This window comes from Rhamphochromis longiceps, linkage group LG12, assembly GCF_057381845.1.
Source record: "Rhamphochromis longiceps isolate RC_006_pf linkage group LG12, R_longiceps_female_GT1.1, whole genome shotgun sequence".
NCBI lineage: Eukaryota > Metazoa > Chordata > Actinopteri > Cichliformes > Cichlidae > Rhamphochromis > Rhamphochromis longiceps.
Window position 1 is genome coordinate 19,377,678 of NC_140568.1, and position 20,028 is coordinate 19,397,705.

At 40.0% G+C, this 20,028-nt stretch overlaps 1 protein-coding gene across 1 annotated transcript in view; it reads right to left on the minus strand.

The window, feature by feature from the left end:
• Positions 1-20,028, minus strand: part of LOC146657183 (transmembrane protein 132C) — a 169,894-nt gene that overhangs the window by 45,370 nt on the left and 104,496 nt on the right. The window contains exon 4 of the mRNA XM_085425083.1: positions 2,053-2,239. Within this exon, the coding sequence (XP_085281209.1) occupies positions 2,053-2,239 (187 nt within the window). The remainder of the gene's footprint in view (positions 1-2,052; positions 2,240-20,028) is intronic.

Consider the following 20,028-nt stretch of genomic DNA (forward strand, 5'->3'; position numbering starts at 1 on the left):
GGTCTCTTTTTTTACAAGCACAGGCTTTTGCAAAGTAATCATGCAAATCATCTTTGTAGTTTATGCCACTAGAAGTCATGTTTTCCTAGAGTAAGGAAGATGCACTGTTCATGCATCAGCGACATGAAAAAAGGGCGTGAGAGAGGGAACTCGAGCAATACTGAAGCATTAAAAACATAACTTCAATTATCCCAAGACTGGATCTGGGAGTGAGGATGCCTCAAATTCCTCTGAATTTTGGAACAGCCACCCACAGGCATCTATCATCTACGCAGCTACAGGCAATACTTACAGAATAACAATGACTAAGCAGTCAGGTCTGTATCATGCAGATCAGAAGCACCGAATCAGAAACAAACGCAATCTCTGCTTTAGTAATCAGCACCACTGTGACACTATGTCTTTCCCTTTTGTCAACACAACTCATTTCACTCATTTATTCACTTGAACGCTCTTGATCTAAATCAGAAACCGTGTTCTCCGGGTCGCTGAACAAAGCTACAAAGATGCATGAAATGCTCCTTGCATGAACCTCGACGAGGGATGAGCAACACAACCGACTACCTGCGCCTCGCTGAGGGAGACACACAGCTCCGGGCAAACCCTCAAGCCAGAGCCAGCCTTGAGACTCCAACTGTGGCCTGTTGGGAGCTACAAATGCTCTCTTCTTGCCCTGCTCCTAAACACACTTTGTGAGCACAGAGCAAACATCATTGCCTCTGCTTTCGCTGTCAAAACAACAGTCATGGAAGACGTTTAGAAGTCCTTTAGCAAAGTTAAAGCAGATACACTACAAAGAAACAAGTTAAAAAATAGAATCGAGTAAATGCAGTTATCTGTATTATCACTAAAATATATTTAAAGAATTAAAAGTTAAAATGCCTATTATGCAGAGTAGCTTAATAGCTTAGTTAAATATAAAGGTTTGTTATTGAAACATGGGTTTAACTTTTTGTATATACAAAAACCTGTTGTCGGATACATGCAATTGATTAGAAAGTGTAATAATTCTCTGTGAAATGTAATGAAGCATCAAATATAAAGCTGGAAAAGGAAAATAAAATGCTTCAATAATACTGTTAATTTCCAGCCCAGCTGAGGAGCAACTGTCTGTGACGCATTATTTGAAGCATCCCAGAGGAAAAAGAAAAAAATCCTGCTCACTATAGCCTGTTTTTTCTGTCTCATTACAAAACAAATCATCTTGATATATATGGAGATTACTCATTTCTAAGCTGTTTCTCCCAAGCTTCCCCTTTGGACAAATAAAGAGCAAAATGAATGAAATCAGTCTAGGATTAATCATCCTGTCCAGTTTGATGAAAAAAACAGCAGAAGCACAAGAAAAACAAGGAGACAAAGCCTCATTTTGATCAATGAAACAACGTTCTTACATTTCACAAGCCCATTTATAAACCAATCAAGTTTTCCTTTTGTTCTCACCGTTATCTCAAAAGCTGATTGTTACAGTCAAATAAAGAGTGAGGGAGCAGTGAGAGAAAATGAGCATTTTTTAGGATCTTAAATAGGGATCGCAGTAGGATGAGAGGAAGGCCATTCCTCAAAAGCTGAATTTAAGCAAACTCTCATGTTAAACTTAAATTCTGTCATGTCTGAGAGCAACAGACTGGACAGAGAAAAGATTTTGAATAATTTGACATGCTCTTCCCCCTGGAATGGCATCACTGATATAAACATACTATTATCAAAGATTATTCAGCTTCAGCTAAATTAATGTCACTCCGTATACCACGAATGCATTCTCCTTGCTCGTTTATTAATACTTTGAATCTAATCTTTTTTGTTGTTGTTTTTTTAAAAATCTGACCAGCCATAAATATACTGATATCCTGCTTATAATTAATAGGGCAAAAAGTCTTTGCAATGCATTTCTTTCTTGTCGTGCAAACACATATGCAAATGTTGATTCTTGGTGTGAATTTACAATATGGTGCTCCATATTACCAGCATCTTCTACACGCATTCAGGGTAATGAGTCCAGCCATTTATATGTTTTGGGCACTGCACTGAGCTGGAAGTGGCATCACTCACCATGGCCAGGGGCACGATGCCCGCCACGTCCTCCTGAGCCAGGCGGATCTCTGTCTCCACCTCTTGAGTGGCAGCGCGACTGGCCGGGTATTCCACCTGCCAGGCCATCCAGCGGCTGCCCATCGGCTCTGGGAAGCTTTCCATTTTCAGATCCACCTGGAGCACCCTCTGAACTCCCATCTCAGGCCTATCAGCGTGCAGGAAAAAAAAGAGAGCGTGAGTGAATAGTTAAGCAGGTGGCTTGAAAAAAAAAAGAGCGTGTGCGGATGTCGTGACTTATGTGTGTTGGTGAGTTCATTCAACCCGGTTTCTGGTCTAATGACGACAAATGGTAAAGGCTGATGAATGTGTCTGAGGTTGATATCTATGACATTTTACCAGCTGAGATTCTCCAAAATGCCAAGTCCCTTTGTGTATGACTCTCTGTTCAACTCTCTGCTTTATGGAATATCATCCCGCCCGCTCTATATTCCTCTCACACTTTACAGTAGGTGATGTGCAATGTAAACACAACCTACGGCACAATCTCCCCGACACTCCAAAGAGCAATTCAAAGGAATATTTCATCAAGAGTAACCCCCACTAAGTTGTTGATGGCTGGGTTTGTCACCGCTGCCCTTGTTTGCCTTGCAGGAGTATAAATATACGGCATGCTTCAGCTCGATCTACAGTAGGCCTGAATTAAGTCAGACAAATGGAGAGCGTCGATAACAAAATTTCCCATGCCGCCATAAGTCTCCGGTGCTCACGGTTTAAATATAGCCCTGAGGCAGGAAAGGTCAGCATTACACGGGAGCTGGAGGAGATGGGAAATGGCACAAGATCTGTTAGCCACATCGTGCGTGTCAAATGGCAGGACTCGGGCCCAATAAATTTCATGCACGGTCTCTGTGGCACACCGGCGCAAAACAGCATCATGTAATTTGAGCATGGTGTGGGGGAGAGACAGAGAAAAGCAGGGGTGAAGAAATTCACATGTTTTTTTGTTTGGAGAGAAGAGCCTGTGGGGAATAGTGTCAAACATGAAGCAGAAAAAAAAGCAAATAATACAACGCCATGAGGAGAGACGATACATTTAACTCGTGGAAAGACAGCACACGCAAATGTATAACATCCTAAATTATAAATAGGAGACTAAAAACAGTGGCAAAATAAATAATAGAAATATTCAGAGAGGACACATCTTTCACATCGTTCTTATAGCACAACAACCCAATTTTCACATCCAACAGAGGTGTGTATAAATAATTAAGATGACAACCGAACAACTTGTGTCACATTTCATATTATCGTTCTAATCAGAGTGTACGACTCGCTGAAAACACAGAACGACAGCGTGGACTTACGTAACCGCTCCACATTGCTGTGGAAAAAACCACAGATACTAATATCTGTATAAAGACGAGCAAAGTCGCAAATTTCAGCAGGTGAAGAATTTCAACAGATGATGCACTAAACGTCCCGAAATAAAGTGCTTCAGTGTCACACAAAACCCGTGTCAGTCATCTGTCCAAGTGGCCTACTTTTCTTAGAACAGGCTTTTTTTCTTCTTTTTTAAAAGGTTGTTCTGGAAAAAACATCTCACATTTTAGGCAGCCAACAAGGAAGACAGGCAAAAGAATGAAAGCGACTGCACAGCAGAAAGGTTTGATTATACTTTACATACACTGCCAGGTATGGGAAAAGAGCGCACACACTCACAAAGTCAAAGGGCCTCCAGAAAAGACAGACACAATGTATTATTAGTTTTTTCCCCCCCTCTCTCCTTGAAACATGTCAATTATTTCCCTCCTTGCGTGATCCACTTGGCAGAGTTTAATAGCTGCTGTAAATGCTGCAACTTTTATGAGGTTACTGTATTTCTCCTTATAATAACAGTGTCAACAAAATGTTGAGGTTATGAGATTGTACATTGGACAAACAGGTCTTTCTTTTTAGGATGCAGACATGCTGCTAATTTGGCAGTTTTGTGAGAGAAATACATTTCCTTCAAAAGCAGACAGCATATGACAGCAATATAAAAACAAGTGCAAGAGAAGGATAAGCACAGACATGAGAATGCACACTGTTAGTCCATAGCTTGGTGTTTATTTGACCTCACCTTTGCTGGGGACTAATGGAAATAAGTTAGAGTGTGAAAAACACAGCTCTATGCAAAGGTCTGGAATTCAGTACGGTACAAAAAAATTTTGAGCTATAATATTACCCAATATTTTACCAGTGAAATTTGAAACTTGTGCAAAACACGCATGGGAATAGAGTATATAAGATCTGTATAATTCTAATGAGCTTAAAAGTCAGTATTTGGTTTGATCACTTTTATTCTTCAGCACATCCTGAACTCTCTTAATCAAACTTTCTTGTCATTTCTTTCAGTAGTTTTAAGGAATAGTTCCCCAGGATTCTTGAGAGACATTCAAAGATCTTCTTTGGATGTTGGCTGCTTTTTGGTCTGTTCTCTGTCAGGATGATCCTGCACTGCTTCAATAATGTTGAGGGTTGAAATCTGAGGAGGCCAGTCCATGACTGTTTCATTGTATGTTTCCTATCTGGGTATGGTTTTCACAGTTTCATGGTTTGGGATCATTGCCATTGGGAAAAAAGAAGCTGTTGACAATCAGATGCTTTTCAGATGGTAATACATGGTTGGTCACAATCTGACTGTACTTTGGTGCATTCATAATGCCATAAATTTTGACAAGACCAACACCACTAGCTGAAATACAACCCTAAACCATGACACAGCCTCCAAAATGTTTGCAGATGGCTGTAGACATTCATTGTTGACTTTCCCCATACACAATAATGACTACTTAAACGAAAAATTTCTAATTTGGATACATCACTTATGAACACATGTTGTCACTGACTTTCAGTAGAGATCTTGTGTAATTTGGCATAGCTCAGGCTTTCCCCTCTATTTCCCTTCTTTAAGAGTGGCTTCTTGACAGCCACCTTTCCACTGAGACCATTTCTGATGAGGCTTCAGTGAACAGTAGATGGATAAACTGAAGGGGCAGGTGCCTCTCTCAGGTCCTGTGTCAGATCTTTGCTGGATTTCCCCCCCTATTTCTTGAGGACATGACTTTCAGATACTCACTTGCTATAGTTCACTTTTAGCACAGCCATTTCTTCTTTGTCCTCCACTTGTTCAGTTTCCTGAATTTTAAAGGACAGTTTCCTTTTGAAGTTTAATGAAATTGTGGAAGTCACATTTGAAGCCATTGTTTTAGCATTCTGGCCACTGCCATGATGGTTTTCCTTGAGCCAGAAGTGACCATATGCAAGAGAGTGGACTGCAAAGCTGCCAGCTAATGCCACTAAATTTTGCTAGAAGCTGTGTCCATAGACAATAGCAGTACATCACAAAGACACTGATGCCTGCTAATTAATCCTAAGTAACAAGCTTCAATATCAATCAAACACACCTGAGCACCAGCTTTTTAGTTAAGCTGTTAGTACAAATAATCACACTGGTCATCTCTTTTGTCAAGTAATTGGACTAAAATAGTCGTCCGACAGCAGAAACTGAAGAGAAGCTGTTCTGCTCCACTAGAACTCTTACTTCAGTGTCTCGGTGAAGATAAAGCCTGGATGGCCTCTAACTTCCTTAACTATAATGAGAACAAAACTGACGTGATAATGTTTGGACCAAGTGGCAATCCCAGCACTTCTCATTTTAACCTGCATAGTCCTGAGTAGGGATGGGTACCGGTGTCCGGTGCCATGATGGCACCGGTTCTGACATAAACGGTAGTAACCAGACCGAAAAGCAGCGCACATTTCGGTGCTTTATTTCGGTGCTTTTTTTTCCTGAGCTGTGATACACTTCTAGCCAATCATTTTACGTTTCCGAGGATAGCAGGCGGGGCCAGGTACGTACGTTCTGTTAGAGCAGAGCTACAGATTAAAAATGTCCAAGGCGAAGCGGTCAAAAGTCTGGCTGTACTTCACAGCAAAATATGCAAACTCAGCAGCCTGCAACAAGTGCTTTAAGGTGATATTGTGATACTGTCAAAGGAGGTAACACCAAGAATCCGATGAAACACCTGGCGACGCATAGCGTTTTTTTTAAAAGCCGAGAAATGCGCCGTATTTGATAGCTTGCTGCGAGACCTCACACCGTGCACGTCGGGTGGGTTGCCTGTTATCGGACCCGGAGCAACATCCCCCAAAAACCCGAAGAATAGAGTCCTGGCCCCTAGCCCTGCCAGTGTAGCAGAAATGATGAGGATGATGATGCAGCAGCAGCCGTTCTTCTCTGCGTGAGTAGCTTAATGTTGTTCGTGTGTAATTTACGTTGAGTAGGCTAACCACGTTATTACATTAATGCATGTAATAGGTGAATGTAAGGTGAACTAGCAAACATCATCATAGCTACATGCGGCTGTCTTCTTGTTTGATGGCAGATACTCCCTTCACCCTGGCCAAAAAAGGCTAAAATGACCAAAGAAAAAGTGGGAAACAGTTAAACATGAGAGGTTTTTGGACAAAGTTTGTGTTTTTTCCATTGTTTAAGCACTGCTTCCAGCCAAGAGTGATACCATATATGCCACATAGCTGCAGAAAAGGCACACATTGTTATCTTTTTACAAAAAAAAAAACCAGCTGAACATGAGAGGTTTTTGGACAAAGTTTGTGTTCTCCATTCTTTAAGCACCGGTTCGAGCACCGTTTAAGCACCGGCACCGTTTCAAAAGTACCGATTTGGCACCGGTATCGGATAAAACCTAAACGATACCCATCCCTAGTCCTGAGCCTTTTATTAAGTCACACGCAAAAATTCAGCGGTTAAATTTGACACAAATTTCACCTTTGAAAAACGGATTAGCCCAGTTCTACAGTGGTCTTTTTTCAAACTGAGGCTTTTATCCAAGGTGAAATCATTTCCATGCTTTTATTACATCCCAGCTGGACTATCGTAACTCCTTAAATGTTGGGGTTAGTCGGACCTGCCTTGCAAGACTGCAGTTGGTCAAGAATGCTGCAGCTCGTCTTCTGAACATATTTCCCCGGTGCTTGTCTCTCTTCACTGGCTCCCTGTTCACTTCAGAATTGGTTTTAAAATTCTATTGTTGACTTACAAAGCCCTGGATGGACAGGCTCCCGGGTATTTGTCTGACCTCTTGCAGCCTTATGCGCTCTCTAGATCTCTTAGATCAAATGATCTTTTGATTTCAGCCATACCAAGGTCTAGGCTGGTTCACAGAGGTGATCGAGCATTTGGAGTCGTAGCGCCTAAACTGTGGAATAATCTACACATCAGACAGGCTCCTTTTAAAATCTCATCTAAAACACATTTGTATTCACAGGCTTTTAATACAGTATGAGAGTTATTTGGTATTTCTTACTAATATTATAAGTTATTTAATACAAGTTATTTTGTGTTTCTGCACAGCACTTTGGTCAATGTTGCTGTTGTAATTAAACGTGCTATAAAAATAAAAAAACATAAATGAAACAAACATGGGGGAGTGATCTAGTTCAGTGATTCGGAACATCGAGGTAAGTCCTAACACAAATCTATCAGCCTAGTTAGCAACCAGCTATCAGTTAATGCGATATCCTTAAAAACGGAAACTTTAAGGTTTAAAAACACCCTGAGAGGCTTAGTTATAAAGAAAATTCAGCCCAGAGAGTTGTTATAATGGACAAATATAGCTGCAGGGATCACAATCATTTTGTTGCACGAGGCTGTAAACTGTCTGCTCTTTGTTGGAAACGTCCAACCTTTTTACGTGCGAGTCCACAGGGATCGACTTTTGGATGCAAGGAAATACATTTTTATTCACTCAATTCATTTTTCAGCTCCAGAGTTTGTCGTTTGAGACCTACAGGAAAGATTAACGAGGGACAAATAATGTGCTAGTCCTATTAACAGCGTTGATGCCCAGGCAGCATCTGCAGGGAAGAGTCATCTTAAGGAGACGTTACAGAAATTACAATATCTAACGTATGCTAGGAGACATTTTGATGCACTCACTTTGGAAACAATGACATAAACAAGTGAATTAAAAAGTTAAACTGAGTTTTTGACTACACACATATTTTTTTAGAAGATTTTGCCTTGACAAAAATAAGAATGTCAAAAGCTCTGTGGGGATCAATATGTACTGCTGTGAGGCTGTATATGGATTATTGTTAATTTTCCATCATCATTTAAATCCGCACATTAAAGCAACATTACTGGCTCCTAATCTGCCCAGAGCTTCCTCTGGGGCCCCGAAAACCTAGCTTGTGCTGACAGCATATATTAAACTCAATTCTTCTTCTACCACTTCTGTGTAAAAACGTGCCGCACTTAGCACCACCTTATGGCAGAAGCTTTGCATTCCATATCTAAATGTACTGCAGATTCAAAACTACTTAAGGGTTGCTTATGAATACCTGCAACTGGAAAAATCATTAATTGCATATAATGCATATATGTATGCAATAAAATGAACTGTCGCTTATATCCAACAATATATAACGGAAAATATCAGCAATATTAAAAATGTGTGGACCTGCACACCCTAACATCTGTTGTCCCCTTACATTAAAGGAAGAATGGATGCTTAAGTGACACTGAAAAAAGTTTGTACAACAATAGGCAACAATGATCCAAAGGACACCTCAAGAATAAACTAAAAGCTTTAAGAGTAGCTCTCACTGTCTCCTGGGCATTGCTGAATATCTCTGAGAAGTGGTATGCTTATGCTTACATGAATAAAGTGACCTGCGAGAAAGAATGGGTAAAAAATATTTACATTAATATGTGATTTGACAAATGGCTAATTTATAACGCAGTTGTGCATGCGATTGCAAAAATCAAACATGTGTAATTGCCTGTGTCTGACCAAATGTCTTTTTTTAAATAATGATACTTAAAAACCAAAGCTCCTGCTCACATGAATTGCTAACCAATAAAGTGAAAAACAGATGGCAAAAAGAAGAAATACAACGACACGTTCCTGCCTCCTAAAGTCACATAGCAGCCCTGGCACCACTCCACTGACTGTCCTCTGTACTTGACCTCCATTGACACACATCAAATAAAATGAAACCTGACAGAAACATCGGTGTGAGGCTGACTGTGGTCACAGTTGTTGAGTCAGTGACATCAACCATATACACCAGCATGCCATCCTGAGTTGACCTTTTTTCTGCAAGTCTGCTAATCACATGGCTCGCTGGGGGAAACTGTTCATTTCTCTGTCACTTCCAGCATGGGGTCTAATTCAATTAGCAACAAAAGGGGGCTGTAGATGCTTGCAACACAGCTGGCCTCGGTCTGATAATTATCTGTAAGCTAGCCACGGTTTGACTAAATCTGAGAGCAGACAAACGACCAGAGGGCAGCCAAAGAGAGAGATAACAGGCCCAAAAGTTGGAAGCAGCTGGCCCTTTGGTTCTAGGGACCGGACTGGAGAGGAAATCAGACTTGACAAGGTGCTGTCGGTGACGGCTGACAACCAATGCACTGAGAATAGCACAGAGATCTCTGAGAGGATGGTGTTTGGGCCCATTCAGGTTGCCCATAAATCACAATGACACCAGCAGATCTGTCAGACACGCACAATGAAACATAAGTGAACACCCTAGCATCATAATGTGTTTAAAATGCTATATGAAGCTTAGGAATGCATCAAAATGACAATGTAAAGTCAATCATTGCCGTTAACGGATGTGATTATGATAACGGCACCTTTTCACCGGATTTGCATGCGCGCTGGTATCCCTACAGGTTAAAGAAATGCAGATTGCCTTTACCTTTCTAAAGTTTTCCACTGCCGTGTGCTATATACCATCCATCAGCTCCGTTGTACCCACCCATATATCGGCTTATCCTTTAGACTGTCATGGAGTGCTAGAACTGATTCCAGCTTACATTGGGTTAGAGGCAGGGTACACCTCAGGCAGGCTCATCACCAGTCACTCACTGAGCTGACACTTAAAGACAGCAACTCATGCTCACGTTCACACCTGCAAACCCCCTCCTAAGACACAGGCTTGCATGTCTTAGGAGGGGACTTTTAAAAATGTTTTATAAATGCCTAAATCCACAGTATCCAGTAGCTGAACACATTCGGCTAGACGGTTAACTCCCAGTTAGAGTTAGAAGCCAACTGTAAAAAAGAAAAAAATACCTCTTTATTTTCTGTATTATTTAAGCACATTAGGAATGTGGGTTGGTGAAGTTTGGTGACTCACTGCTGAGTCTAGACAAAGAGCTGCTGTCTATTCCATTACATTTAACAGACAAACAAAGGAGTAATATCAGCCTTCACATAACTCTAAGATAAAAAGCATTTTTTTCACATTCTCATGCACATCCTGCAATCTAAAAAGCAACAAGCATCTAAAATGGCCTGTAAACACTCTTAAAAGAGTGTGTTCAGCTTACTGCCATGTATCACACTAAAAAGGAAGCACGACTGAGAATTGTTTTTTATTTCTTTAAAAAGATGCTTTGGATGGCAAAAAGCATGAATCCAAAAGTACCTGATTCTTGGTTTTTTTTGCCAGTGAAATAAGTTAATTAGGTCGTATTGTCAGCTCTGTTTTGCAAAAATAAAAGGAACAAATTACCAAAGGTGCAGCACCTAGGTTTAAGGTTATAACAAATACCCTAGTATATTTAGCTAATATTCTTCCATATGCCCTTTCAAAAGCACGTTATCAACAAACTCAAACTTCTGTCTTCACTAATTACACAGTCTAAAAAGCACCTTGCACAGGTTATTCAGCTCAATCTTATCTTGTTAGCAGCATACTAGAGAGCTATTGAATTGATGCTGCGAGAAGGTTAAAGAAAGATAGATTTAAATGTCAAAATGAATAAAAAGACACAGGACAAAGTTATTGGAAGAATTTCCTTTTTAGCAGACATCTCCAGAGAAGGAGCTATAATTGAAAGTGCTTCTATTGTGCCATTATCAAACTCCCTGTGTCATTGTGACACTCCTTGTTTAATCTCCCTCTGATGTGATAGGATCATTGTGTCCACTGCCTCGTGGGATTTGGAGAATAAGAGAGAGAGATAGACAGGGAGCTTTTGTGGAATAAGTAAAGTGACATTTTCAGGTCCAATTTCTTCATTTCTTCAACTTGTAGGTCAAGTATTCTTAGACATCCTGTCATATTATAGTTACAGTAGAATAACATCCTCACGCCCAGCTGCACATCTGTAGTTAAAGCAAGACTCGTCTTTTCTAACTGTATGCCATGGGATGCACAGTGTAAAGTGTAAGCGACACTACAAAGGCTCACAATAAACACCAGCAGAGAAACTGAAGAAACATTGCTGATACATGCAACAAGGGCTGTTGAACAGAATGTCAGAATGAATATGCATAATGCAAGCTGATGGGACCAGAGGAGATGCTGTCCAGAACACTCTCAGACAGCGTCTGTGTGTGTGTGGCATGGGGCCTCATGCATGGAACACCAAACTTCTTGTGGGTGAAAATAATGAAATTTGTAGCTTCAGTGGTGCTTGAAAACAGCACCCTGAATCTCTGCTGTTCTCATGCTCCGTCACCTGGAACAGCAATAAACCAGTCAGCAGAATGGAGCTAGGACACACACGTACCCCCACACAGACACACACACATACACACACACACAAATAGTTGTCCGTGTAAGTATGTGCAAACACAATACATGCTCTGCACCGGTGCATCAGTGTGGGAATCTGTCGCTGAACACACACACACACACACACACACACACACACACACACACACACACACACACACACACACACACACACACACACACACACACACACGCAGTTAAATAATTGTCAGTTTCATAATGAGCAAAAAAATTTTGGGAAAAGACCACAAGGTAGAGGCTTTCCTTGGAGAAGGCCCCTTTGGTGTCATAACCAAATGTCAAAAAACAAAAAACAAAAAAGCCGTGGCTATCAAAATCAATAAGAGCAAACCTGAAATTTTGCAACAGGCAAAATTAGAAATTTTCATCCTAGAGAAACTGCAATGTTTGGATGGGGATACCTGCAATATTGTTAAGTGGAATGGCTATTTCCTAGATGGAAAGCGTATCTGCTTAAATTTTGAACTGCTTGATCAAAACCTGTGGGACTACATGAAAGATCGGAATCACCAGGGTCTCCCCATAAGAGAACTGAGGCCAATTTTACAACAACTAGCAAATGCTCTTTTCCATCTGAGTTCCCTGGGAATAGTGCATGCTGATCTCAAACTTGGAAACATAGTGGTTGTGAACCGCCATCAGTCTCCTGTCAAAGTTATTGAATTTGGCCTCGCATGTCCTGTGTCTGCAGTGATTTGTGGTACCTGTGTGCAGACCATTTAGTAGGGCACCTGAAGTTATGCTTCATATTCCATATAATGAAGCAATTGAAATGTGGTCGCTGGGGCTGGTAGCTGTCAGGTTTATATTGTTGATTGTCATTTATGCTTAGAAATATTTAACCATATGTGCTTAGAGGTGTATAATCGATTGTGTAGTGATAGGATGTGTGATCCTTAGGAGTCTGCAAAGACTTTGTGTGCATTTCAGAGTGTTCTGGCATTCACACTCACACCCTGGGAGCATGGGAGAGGTAGCTGTGGAGCTTGCTACAGGGGTGCCACTCTACCCTGGGAATGAGGATTATCACGTTTTAAAATTCATCATACACACTCAGGGCCAGCCACCAGATTATATTCTAGACTGTGGCATGGCCACAGAATATTATTTCAGAAAAGACGACTACGGCGAACAACGCTGGACATTTAAGATGGACAAACAATTTCAGTACGAGACAGGAGACCAGTCCAAGGAAACACCTCAGCATCTTGATGAGCTTGAACAACTAATCATGGTTAGCAAAGGACCTTAAAGTGGCACAAATTTATTGGTCAGCCTGATTAAGGAGATGTTGGCCTTGGATCCAAACCGGCGCATCAACCCCTCAGAGGTTCTCCAGCATCTCTTTTTTGAGCCTGACCTTTCTAATGGTTCCCCCTGCATTGACGTGAGAAGCAGAGGGGCACAAAAATCTCTAGCAGTATTTCTTTGACTCCAGACAAATGTGACAAAACCACAAGCAGGGGTTGGAAAAGGCTATTTCCAGCCTAATTACACTGCAAACGCTTATCCAGAACGCAAAACCAATATTCCTTTAAATCTGACAAAACTAGCTTAATATTTTAACAAAAAATTAATAAGTTGCTCCAATAATTATCACTTTGGCTTTTTTTTTTTTTTTTTTAATTTTCACTCCTCCCACCCCAACCAGTCGCGGCAGATGGTGGCTGTCCCTTCCTGAGCCTGGTTCTGTCGGAGATTTCTTCCTCTTACAAGGGAGATTTTTCTCCCCACTGTTGCTAAATGCTTGCTCATAGGGAATCCTTGATTGTTGGGGTGGCCAATGCTGTAGGGCAGGGGTCTCAATCTACTTCAACACAGCTGAAACAAATGCTTGCAGGACATCTGCGATACAGTAGCTCTCGAGGATTGGAGTTAGAGAGCCCTGCTCTAGGGGAGCTAGCAATTCTTGTGAAAACGAAAAAAAAAAAAAAAAGCCTTAAAAGCAACAACAACAACAACCAACAAATATAGTGTTGGTTGTTGGGCACAATTTTGGTGAATATCCATTTAGTAATCACTGTGTCAAGTTTATATCAATATTCAAAGCGGAGCAGTGGACACCTTACCATCACACCAATCCTTCAATCAGACCTCAAACACCTTAACATAGGTAAAATTGGATACAAATGAATTAAATAAACCAGCTTTAATCATCAACTGATTGTTGTTTGTAATTCTTCAAAAATACAGTTCTTTTTTCTCTTCAGCCTCCTAGTAGACACACCTGTGGTATAAATGTGAAGATCCTCTGATTTTCAGAAAAGTTGACCTCTGACCTTGAAGTCAAGGTCACTGAGATTTAAACTTACCCATATGGAAAAGATATATATAAATCTTATAAAGTTTGTATCTGTCTTATAGGTTTTTTCTATTTCTTTTCCATATGGGTAACTGAGAGTTTTAGTAGATGCAACCACGGTATTGATTTGAAAATTGTACGTTGCCTCATTCTGGAGTTGTTGTATTCACAAAACTTGGGTCTCCACACTTTGTGGTTGTTGTTTGTTTTTAATTAAAGATTACAACACAAATAGCAAAAATAACCACACTACTGTCAGGGCTGGACTGGGACAAAAAATCGGCCCGGGCATTTTGACTAGAGACCGGCCCACCAGGTATTATAGGAAAAACCATAAAGCCTTTGAATGAAAACAAACGCTGTTGTGACAGTGATGTACACTGTCTTGTTGGTATATGTATGATTTCTATACGTTGTACATCAGATAAAAACTTTGGTTGTAAGATTCAGATAATTATTTAATAAAAGCTAGATATTTTAAATGAGAATAAGAAAGAAAAGTATTTTATTTGTGCCCCCCTTTCCCTGTTAATGCCCTACCTGGCCCCCCTGGCAAAGCTTTGCTAGACCCGTCCCTGCACAGTTACCAGCTGTCAACTATTTAGAAAAGGATCCTGGTGTTATTTGTCTCTCAGAAACAGTTCTTAACTTCCCTTCAATCATTCGTGTCACCTAAAAGGTAAACCTGTTTCTCCGTCACAGCTCTGATGATTCAGTAAGGACATCTCCTGGTTTCATCTTCATGTTTCCCTCTCACCAGATAACCAAACCGATATAATGACCAGTAGCTTTTACAGCTGTGGCTCCAGCAAACATCTGCTGATACTAGAAATTAATATTAAATAAATTCTAACAAAAGCTGATCAAGCTTAAACGTGCTGCTGTTGTTTAGCGCGACATCCGCTGGTTTCCTCTTTCTGGCACATAGTGGGCGATAAACAAGCAAGAGAGAAAAGCTGATCAGCTGATCATTGATCAGTTTCACCATTGAATGAGAGAAGAAGAGACAGCTGACAGCGTAAAGACAGAGAAAAACTCTAGCTTTGTGTCTTTTTCCATCCTAGCTGAAGTACGGGACAAACTGTGTTCCTTTTCACCTCAATACGAAACACGTAATATTTTCTCTGAATGCAGGACGATTCAGTTTTTTAGGGGATGGTTGGCAACTCTACTAACTAACCTTATGAGTAAAATAAAGTTCACTATCAGTAACATAGCGCTCACCTAGCTGTAGAAACTCCGTCATGCTAGCCAGTACGCAGTACGAGTTATTGTAACTGACGATAAAAACTCAGCACAACGAAAATAAACTCCACCTAAACTTGGTTTATATCTGACCCAGATAGACTGCAGGTCATAACTTCTTACCTGAAGTTCAGTTCACCTGACACTCGGACGGGCGGGTCTGCTCCTCCTGCCTCCCCTTTCCCTCATCCACCTGGCCTCTTGTGGCAGCTCCACCATAGCCACCACCAAACAACTGAGTTATTTTTACACATCTGCCAGCATCTGGCCAATCCACCACCTCTCATTGTTTATACTGTTATAAAAAAAAAAAAAAAAAAATCATCGGCCCATAAAAACGAAAAATCACCATTGGCCCACCGGGCAAATGCCCAGTATGCCCGATGGCCAGTCCAGCTATGACTACTGTCCATTTTGACAACACTATTTTGATTTTACCTAATGTAGTGCAAAAACAAAACAAACAAACAGAAATAAATAAAATACTGCATATAAGGTACATACTACAATTCATGTGTTACTGATCCTCTGCTGCAGCTCAGTAGGGACACATGGTCTGTGTCAACACACAGGGGAACACTAAGATTTCAGAAGATTTTCACTGTGTTTGTCAAACTCAGACACATAATTGTTTCAAATAAGTTACAGAATTTCACAAAACAAGGAGTATGGACTTTGTGCCTCATCATATTATCATTTCATGATCTTCGGAAAGTTTTACTAGCGCTATGCTAAATTAATTCAGGTATAATGTCTATTTGGTACAATTCAAGCAAGAACAATGAAAAGAGAGCTTGTCATCTAGTGCATATTTGGCAATTTGAAAAGGTCTATTCTAAATATTATTTTGATTTAACTTCTGATTTTTACCTATTTAGAATCGTAGTTTAAGCATTTTCTTATTTGCTCAAGTCTCAGTGAAATTAAAATACGCTTTCCGAGTGGTAATCCTTCTTTCCTGAATAGACTCTTTTATCTTGTGCTGTAGGCTACAGCTTCATAGTGTTCGTAGGAAGCAAGTCTCAATTTCAACTGTGAAGAGAAGACTTAGAGCTACAGGTTTGACAGGATGAGACAAAAGAGGCTTGCCTGGGCCATGAAACACAGCCACTGGACTACTGAAGACTGGAAAAAGGTATTATGGACCGAAACAGCTAGAACAGCATTCTGCAGCACCATGCAGTACCCTCTGGTATGCGCCTAGTTGGTCAGGGGTTCATCCTACAGCAAGATAATGACCCAAAACATAAGTCCAAGCTATGCCAGAACTACCTCAGGGAAAAAGAACAAAATGGTTTACTTGAAAACATAGAGTGGCCACCGTCTCCAGACGTAAACTCCATCGAGCTGGTTTGGGATGCACAGGACAGAAGAGTGAAAGTAAAGCAAACTACAAGTGCTACACATTTATTGGAACTTTTGCAACAGATATGGGAACAACAGTGATTTCGATTTTAGAAAGAAAGCCACGTGTGGGTTCAGCTGTTATATCTGCCAAAGGTGGCTAATTTGATGAGTCAAAAATGTAGAATACATTTTGGTCTATAAATTAATTCTGGGACTTCTTGTTTTTTTAACTCCAATTACTTATTTGTACTAAGCTTTCATTTCAGAGTGCAAAGAGAAAGACTGCATCATTTTATTTTTAAAAAAGAAAAATTGTGGTGTCCTAAAACTTTTGACGGGTAGTGCATGTATCTCAAAAATGTGTTTTAGCATTTTTATTTCAAAGTGCTTTCCCTGCTTTTCATATAACCAAAGCCAAATATAGAAAAACCACTGGGAAATAGTTATTCAATCCTAAACAATGTGGGGTGACTAGCTAACTCTGATGTACACACAAAGCATACAGGAAGTGTGGTAGTGTGCTTAAAATGAAATCTGACCCAGTTTATTCTTGAGATTATTCTCCTTCTGCTTGTCTAACAGTAGAGGTAAACACAGAGACTGCACTTGTCCACTCCAGCATCATTGCTCTAGTTCAACTACCAATCTGCATGAGATTAATTCCCTTTTTTAGTTGTTTGAATTAAAATATCAACGTGCAACATTATGCCTTTGGACCACTTTTCTAAGGGTAATCATCATACTATAAAGATTATATGTGTGTTCCCCATTTCCTCCAACGTGAGAAGACCAATCTTGATGAAAGTTTGCAAAAATAAAATATATCTGAATTACATCTACAAATATTTTATACGAATCCACAATCACATAGATTTGTACATTTGACAGGTTAGCTAAGTATAGTAAAGAATGTCAGACTAGAATGGTGAGTCAAGCATACACATGTTTGCATGTTTTCTATCCCTGTGAGGACCATGCACTCACTGAGGGCAGTCAACTTGATGATGATGACAGTGAGGAAGAGTGGAAAGAATTTTAATGTACAGTTAGGAGGTCAGGGGCGATTTCAGAATAAGCCTCATGTGATGTGTGTGGGTAAACAATCATGTGTGTATGGAAAGGACAAAATTGCACCCCAAAATGTTGCAAGGTTATTATCGTTAACGAAAACTAACGAAATAATGAAAACTAGAAGTGAAAAAACATTTTCGTTAACGGAAATAAAAATAAAAACAAAAAAAGGAAAACTAACTAAAACTGTAATGAGCGTTCACAAAACTAACTAAAATTAACTGAATTTATAGTAAAAATGTGTTCAGTTTTCACTGATGTGTGTGTGTCATACAATAGTCGAGGGTGAAAATGAAGTTTAGTTTCCAGATTTATTTCTTGCTGTCTCATTATGCCAGCAGGTGGCAGTACGTTAGTCGAGTCGTCTGTGTTGCTGCTCCGTCCACGCGCAGAATCATGTCAGGAAAAGTCGAGAGAAAGCGCCAGAGTCCAATTTGGGATTACTTTGAATATGACTGTGTTTTGGATAAAGCAAGTGTCTTGTAGTGGAAAGAGACACATTATGAGGGACATTTCTAAAGGGAAAAAATCCCACAAACCTTATAGTGCACTTGAAAAGCTCACACAAGAAGGCTAACCTAGCTTACCTTGGGAAGGTAAGGGAGCACACTCAACCCTCATCCCCAGAAAACAGAAGCTAACCCCAGGCAAGGCAGCGTGATGCATCCCGAGACAACAGGATGGGGACATCTACATAACTGTGTGAGTCAATTGCCTTCAAAAAGTTTATCAATTCACTTGAACCAAAATTACGAACACCCGGTGCTGCAAGAGTTAATAGTCTCATTGGGGCCAAGATATACATTTTATAGTTGCCTGGTATCAATGGTTGTTCATCTGCCTTTATTTATGTATTTATGTATTTATTTATTTATTTAAGGAACCCATAGGTGGAAATGTGAGTTGTCTGTCTCTGCGTGTTAGCTCTGCGACAGACAGGCGACCTGTCCAGGGTGCAGGGTGTGGAAGCTGGAATAGCAACATACCCAAGGATAAGCAGAAGAGCATGACTGATATGATGAAAGTGGGATTTTGTTACACTTAATTTTTGCAAACACAACTAAAACTATAACTGAAACTAATCAAAACTAAACTGAAACTAAGGAATAAAAACTAAACTAAACTAGCAAACAATTGGTAAAAACTAATTAAAACTGATATAAAATTGAAAATCTGAAGTCAAAACTAAATAAAAATAAAAACTAATGAAAATTGCAAAACTATTAAAACCCTGGTGTGTTGGTGTATGTGTGTTGGTAACATAGAAAGGACTACCACGATTCAATGGTACTCCAAAAGTCAGAAATATGATGGCCTCCTCACATTTAACAGCAACTGTTTTCTGAAGTTCCACACAGAAAAGTTATTAATGACACACACACACACACACACACACACACACACACACACACACACACACACACACACACACACACACACACACACACAGACAAATACTGTACACCTAATCGCTCATGCTGTTAACGTTTTCTAAAGTCAAACATCTAAATCTAAACATACAGTATACAACAACAGTATGCAGCACACATTCTTTACTATTGGCCCAGGATCTATTATTTAATAATCACTGCTACATGTTTACATTTTCACAAATGCTTCTGCAACAAGCAAAAACAGTGTGTTCACTGAAGACTGCATTTATCTGTTTATTTTAAACACTACTGAATTAACAAAAAAATAGAAATAATATTTATGACCGTCTGCTCCAAGGAGTCCCTTGCCTCTTTAAAAGGCAAAAAATATAGTTAAAAATTAATGTCTTTTAACAGAGCTTGACTTCAGTGCTGTAACTTACAAGTTCTAGCCATTATTAATGAAACTGTGACGTGTCTTCAGATATCTTATTTATGTGATCAAGATAATCAAGATAGATGAAGATCAATGATACAAGATTAGTGCAAATGTAAAATTTAGTCTTTACAAATAAAAAACACCCAAATGAGAAGCTGGGAGTGCAAAATTTGTTGATTCAAGGGGGCTTAAGCATACACCCTGCTGTCCTTACCCATATTAGGGTTGCAGGGAGCAGGAGTCTGTCTAACTGCTGGAGAGCAAGAGTAAACCCTAAACTGGTCACCAGTTGCTCACAGGGCTAACAGAGAGAGACAGACAACAACAACACAATCTCACATCCACATCTATATCCAGTTCAGAAATAACAGTTAAACTACTGTACGCTAATACTCCAACCATGGACTGTGGGAGGAAACTCGAGCACTCTGAGGACATCCCAAGGAGGCCTCTCTGGTCCTGCACCCAACCAGAGAACACTGCACACTGCACCACTGTGCACCCAAATCACTGATTTTGGATTTTCTTATTGTCTATCATTTGTTGATGCTCATATTAAAGTGTTTCAAATGATTAGATGAGGGAACGTACAAGTAATC